The 6,000-nt window shown below is 47.7% G+C and overlaps 1 protein-coding gene across 1 annotated transcript in view; it reads right to left on the minus strand.

Annotated features, from left to right (window-relative positions):
* Positions 1 to 2,229, minus strand: part of Ryr3 (ryanodine receptor 3) — a 535,270-nt gene extending 533,041 nt beyond the window's left edge. The window contains exon 1 of the mRNA XM_076570297.1: positions 1,750 to 2,229. Within this exon, the coding sequence (XP_076426412.1) occupies positions 1,750 to 1,800 (51 nt within the window). The 5' untranslated portion in view covers positions 1,801 to 2,229. The remainder of the gene's footprint in view (positions 1 to 1,749) is intronic.
* Positions 2,230 to 6,000: the final 3,771 nt, after the last annotated feature.

Consider the following 6,000-nt stretch of genomic DNA (forward strand, 5'->3'; position numbering starts at 1 on the left):
AAGCTGGTGACACAAAGCTTAAGAACCACTGCTAAGTCTTGGCTACAGGTGTTCTCTAATCCAGCAACATTGCCCACTACTGAGGGGAAGATGGCCACAGAAGTCAAGAAAAGCAGCTTAGATAAAGACCTGAAGGAAGTCTCGGGTCCCTAACCTTAACTCCTTGGGTCACATCTTCAAGTTGCCACAATGTTTCCAAGGGGAATTTCCTCACTTATCAGTGCCTAGATTTTTCTAATAACAATACTGACTAATAACAATAAACAACATGGACTGAGGAGGGCACAAAACTAGAAGCACCTGCTCTGTCAGCCATTCAACACCGAGGACACCTGTTGGAGGGAAAGCAGAAGGGCCCCACAGGGCTCTGGGAAGAACAAATAGCTTGCCAGGCATTGTGTGTAGTGTAAAGATGAACCCAGAGGACATGGAAGAGCCTCTGGCTTTCAGAAGTGTTAGGAGGATGGTGGGTCCTTCCCAATCCCCCAAACAAGACCCAAGACTGAGCCTTGGCCAAGAAACCATGTTTGGAAAAACAGACAACAGAGGGGGGTGGTGCTGAAAATAATAAGGAAACTCTTCAAAGAGGGAGGGAATGTTCCAAAAGATGGACATAAGCGAGGTTGTCGTCCTCTGTGACCAGGTCAGAAAGAAGCAGAGTGATCTTAAAGAGGACAGTGCGAGACAAAAATTTCATTCTAATTCTCCAGACCTAGATAGCTCGCATAAAATCACTTAGCACTTACAAAGCATTCTGCGCTTTAAAAATATTATGGCATTCACAATCTCGTGTAATTCTTATCTGCCAGGAAATGCTAGTTACATTTTCTTCCATTTTACACAAGAGGAAACTGAGGCTGGGTAGAGAGAATTATGTGAGCTGCTCAAGGTCACGTGGCTGAAATCAGCCCTAAGAAGCAACCAGGTGCTCATCACCCTTCAAGGTGGTGGTCCACCTTGAAGCGTTAACTCCTCAAGGAGAAGGCTGATATAGCTGCAATGGGACTTCGCCCCCGCTCCCAAAACCTGGGATGGAGCATTGCCCTCCAGTGCCAAGAAGGGGACCTGATGACGCGGAGCCACAGACCGGGATTTCCCTATTCTGCAGGGTTCTTGGGAGCCTGAAACAGAAGCTGTAGCTCTCACACACCCGCGGGTGAGTCAAGTAAGGCTTAACAGCAGTTGCTGGATAGAGATTTAAAGAAAGAGGAGACGGACAGTACTGGGTGAATTCCCTTCTAAGCGGTCCCGGTACTGCCACCAAGAGCAGGCATCGGTTTCTGGACCAAGCTCCCCACTCTCACCCCTGCCCCACTGGCTCTTTTCTTGGTGGTCCCCTAGAGCCCGAGAACAGCTCGAATGAGGAAAGGGAGCAGACGAAGTGTGGAGGTGACAGGAGGCCGGTCGTAGAGCACCTCTGATCTTGTGAGTCTGAGCAATCACAAGCTAAGCCCAGCTTGAAGTTTGGGCATCAAAGGTTTCAGACCAAGTAGCGAGTTGCCCCGAGAGCGAGCTGTCCCGGGTGGGAGATCTGAGAGTGAGAGGTGGCGGCACCCAAAGAGGGGAAAGGCTAGAGAAGGTGCCGCTTCCCACGCAGCCCCTCGCCGCCCGGAGGGTAGGTGGCAGGTCCGCCTCTGCAGCCCGCGAGTGCGGAGAACGCGCCCCGCACCGCGGCGCAGCGCAGCCCCTCCTCGCCGCGCCGCGCTCCTCCCCACCTGCCCGCCGCCTCGCCCGACCGCGGAGACTCACAGTCCGCAGGAACTGGATCTCATCCTCGCCTCCTTCTCCCGTTTCGGCCATGGCTCCCGGGGCGTGCGCGGCGCCCCAGCTTCGGGCGCCTCTGTTTCCCCCAGGCAGCGGCGTGCGCTGACTGCCGCTCTGCCGTTGCTCTTTCTCCTCCTCGTCGTCCTCCTCCTCCCGCTCCTCGCTCAGCCTCAGCAGCGCCGAGCTAATCCCCGACCATATAGGGAGCTGGGCTAACACTTGACTGCACTGCAGAGCGCCAATGCCAGGCGAGCAGCCCGCCCACCCCTCTCTCTCCTCTCGCCCCAGCCAAGTGCGCGGCAGCCGCGGACTCCGCGGACAGCGCAGCGCGGCGCGCGCCAGGCGGGTGTGGGGCAGAGCGGGGGACCCGGGCCGGCGCCGTGGAGCCTCCCCCGCACCGCACCGCACCACACATTCGGTGGAGACGCGCGCCCCGCGGCGACGGGAAGATGGCTTTTCCACAAAGGCCAGTTGCTTAGATTCGGTGCCCCCAAATTGGGCACCACCAACCCTCTAGATCTGTCCACTTTGCGTGTGTGTGTGTGTGTGTGTGTGTGTGTGTGTGTGTGTGTGTGTGAGAGAGAGAGAGAGAGAGAGAGAGAGAGAGAGAGAGAGAGAGAGAGAGAGAGAGAGAGAGAGAGAGAGAGAGAGAGAGAGAGAGAGAGAGAGAGAGAGAATATGAATTGATTTCCTATTTGCGTTGGAATGCCCATCTGGAACATGGCGTTGACCCACCACCACGCGTGGAAGACTCGGTTTGTGTGTACCTTGGTTTTTCATACAGCAAGGAGAGAAGGATGCTGTGACTGTTCATTCATAACAAAGTTTGTAACTCACTGGGTAGCTCATCTTGCACCTTTAGAGAACCCCTTCACTCTTTTTAAAATTTGATAAGGAGGGGGTACAATAGTCAGAACTCACAAAGGAGGGGGTAATCAGAATGCACATTACATATGTGTAAAATTGTCAACTAACAAACTCAATAAATGTTTTTAAAAACACAAAAACAAATCTGATAAGGACACACTGCACCTCCACTGAATAAAGATGCAGTAGCCACAGGGCACTTCAGGGGGCTCCCATTCTGTCCTCAATTTGGAAGTTAGATGACATCAGAATCATTCCTTTGTGTGTGTGTCCTTACCCTTCCTCTTCACTTTAGACTGCCAGCCCTATGGACTCCCAGGAGAGCAGAGGAGAGGGAGTGCATACAACAGGTCCGAGAAGGCTAACACTCACCCAGCCTTGGGTACGTTTTTTTAGGATTTGGGAGCAGTCATATTGGTCCTCTGAAGACTCAGGGTGCAGGATGCCCTTTCCGAATGCTGATCAAGGAGTTTTCTGGCAAACAAAATGTTTAAAAGAAAGAGCCTTGAGAGATGTAAGCAAGTGACAACTCTGGGTTTAAACCTAGCACCTTCTCTAAAGCCTGCCTGGGACAAATCATGCCATCTATACATTGTGGTGTTTTACATTTTGGGAGCCACCTGGCCATGCTTACCTCTATGACCTATCTTTGGATAAAGATTCTTATCTCCATCATTGGAAACAAGAGTACATTCTGAATGGTGAAAGGCCTCTTAGATTTCTAAATCCTCAGGAAAGCTATCAGCCACAGTTAGATCTTCAGCAGAACCCACAGAACAATGAAATGTTCTCTGGGGAAGCTTGAATTGTTGAAAAAGTCAGCAAGGAAGCCAGGAGCATTTGCATGGAGGGGGGCTGTGCAATTAACACCATTGCAGCTGAGGGACAGCCTATGAGGACAGAGAAAATATTTTCACTTTTAGTCCTTTCAGCACGTTGTACCTTTTACACATGCAGTTTGCTAAATTCTGAAAATATCACTAACGATATGTTTCTGTAATTATTTAATCCTGCTTACTGGTCACTCAAAAGGGACTCTCAGGTGTGTTTTATCAATTAGATAAACAAAGCTTTAGCATACTAGTGAAAAATGGCCCCTATCATATAAATAAGCATTTCTGTTTTCTATGCATTATTATTCATAGTGGCCAGTTACACGGATAGTGTTCATGGGGCCACACATAGTTGTGTATTCAATCCCAGAAAGGCTGGTTAGTTTCACTCTATTTATAAGTTAAGGACCTGGCCCCTTCACTTTGTCCCAAAACCTCATAAATCTTTATTCATTTAGCAAAAAGGAAGACAGCATTGAATACAGCAACAAAACGATTCTTGAGGATATAGGAGCTAAGAGGCCACATTTGATTTTTTTCTTTGCCCATATGGACCTATAGTAACCTGTATATAACATTAAACTTCCCTTCAATGCCGTTTCAGGATCACCTCCTGTGATGACTAATCTTGGTTGTCAACCTGACATACCTGGGAGGAGGGAACCTCAGTTGAGGAATTGCATCCATCAGACTGGCCTATAGCCAAATCTGTGGGAACATTTTCTTGATTGCTAATTAATGGAGGGCAACCCAGTCCTCTGTGGGAGAGATCACCTTTGAGTGTGTGTTCCCTGTGTAAGAAAGTTAGGTAAGAAAGTCAGTAAGCACCATTTCTCCATGGTGTCTGCATCAAGTTCCTACATTGGTGTCTAATTAGGGTTACTATTGCTGTGATGAAACACCATGACCAAAAACAACTTGGGGAGGAAAGGGTTTATTTGGCTTAAGCTTCCACATCAATGTTCATCACTAAAGAAAGTCGCCACAGGAACTCAAACAGGGCAGGGACCTGGAGGCCAGAGCTGTTGCAGAGGCCTTGGAGGGGTGCTGCTTACTTGCCTGTAGCTCCCTCAGCCTGCTTTCTTGCCAAACCCAGGACCACCAGACTAGGGGTGGCCCCACCCACAATGGGCCTTTCCCCCTCTAATCACTAATTAAGAAAATACCCTATAGGCTTGCCTGCAGCCTGATCTTATGGAGGTATTTTCTCAATTGAGGCTCTCGCCTCTCCTGTGACTCTAGCTTGTGTCAAGTTGACATAAAACTAGCCAGCATGGTTGGCTCCCATGGATGATGGGCTGTAACCTACAAGCTAAAAATAAAGCCTTTCCTCCCCAAATTGCTTTTGGTCGTGATGTTTATCACAGCAACAGAAATCACACTAGAAACATCCCCTAACTATAGACATCATCTATTTGCTGAAGTGCATTTCTCAAGCTAATTACACTCATGCTTTGATCTGTACTGACTCAGGTTCCACTTAGAGAATGGATAAAGGCAATAATTTTAAGAACTGTAGAGTTGAGGAAGCTGATTCTGCTAGCACTGTTATTTTTGATATGTAATCATATTTATGAATCCTATCAATATATTGACTGAATATTTATTTTTTCCATCAGCTAAGGAAAAAAATCTTTTTGTGTTTTTCACTTGAGTATTTAAGTCATGAATTTGTTCTACATATGATAGGACAAAAGGTATTTCTACTGTGATGGTTGATTTCCATTGTCCACTTAACTGGATTTAGAATCTCCAGGAAAACATTCTTCTGGGTCTGTCTATGAGGGAGTCTCCAGAAAGGCTTAACAGAGGAGGACAGACCTACCCTGAATTCAGGCAGCACTATAGCATGGTCTGGGGGGCAGACTAAATAAAAGGAGAAAGTGAACTGAGCATGAGTATCCCCCACCACCACCCCGAGTGTGAGTGTGTGTATGTGTGTGTGTGTGTGTGTGTGTGTGTGTGTGTGTGTGCCTGTGCACACATGTGCACCTCTCTGTCTGTCTTCTCTTGTGTGAATACAATATGAACAGGAACCTCAAGTTTCTGCCATGTCTTCCCCACCCCACCACGATAGACAGTGCCCTCAAACTTCGAGACTAAATGAACTCTGTCTTCTTGAAGCTTCTCTGCCGGGCATTTTGTCACGACAATGAGAGAAGTAACTAGTTCAGCCACCTGTAACTCATTCGTAAAAGTAACATAAAAGCACACCACTCTTGATATCAATAAGAAGGATGGAAAACACATTTTACAGACATTTTTAATGTCTGGAAGTGATTATTATTCATTTCTAGAACATCTACAATAAGCAGCCAAGTTGGTATCCATCTTTGCTCTACTGACTTTAGGAGCAACTGCAAAATTCACTTCTTCGGAAGGGGATAGGTGTGTGAAAAATGCATTTCTTCTTCCAGTGATCTCTCTTTCTCAGAAAAGCTACAGATATCTAAATGCTTAACACAGGTAAGGATCCCCAATCACATACATCTGCCTGAAGCTGAACACATGGCATTCCCTCCTCTTCTTTCTCTGT

The sequence above is a fragment of the Peromyscus maniculatus genome, chromosome 4, assembly GCF_049852395.1.
Source record: "Peromyscus maniculatus bairdii isolate BWxNUB_F1_BW_parent chromosome 4, HU_Pman_BW_mat_3.1, whole genome shotgun sequence".
NCBI classification, from domain to species: domain Eukaryota; kingdom Metazoa; phylum Chordata; class Mammalia; order Rodentia; family Cricetidae; genus Peromyscus; species Peromyscus maniculatus.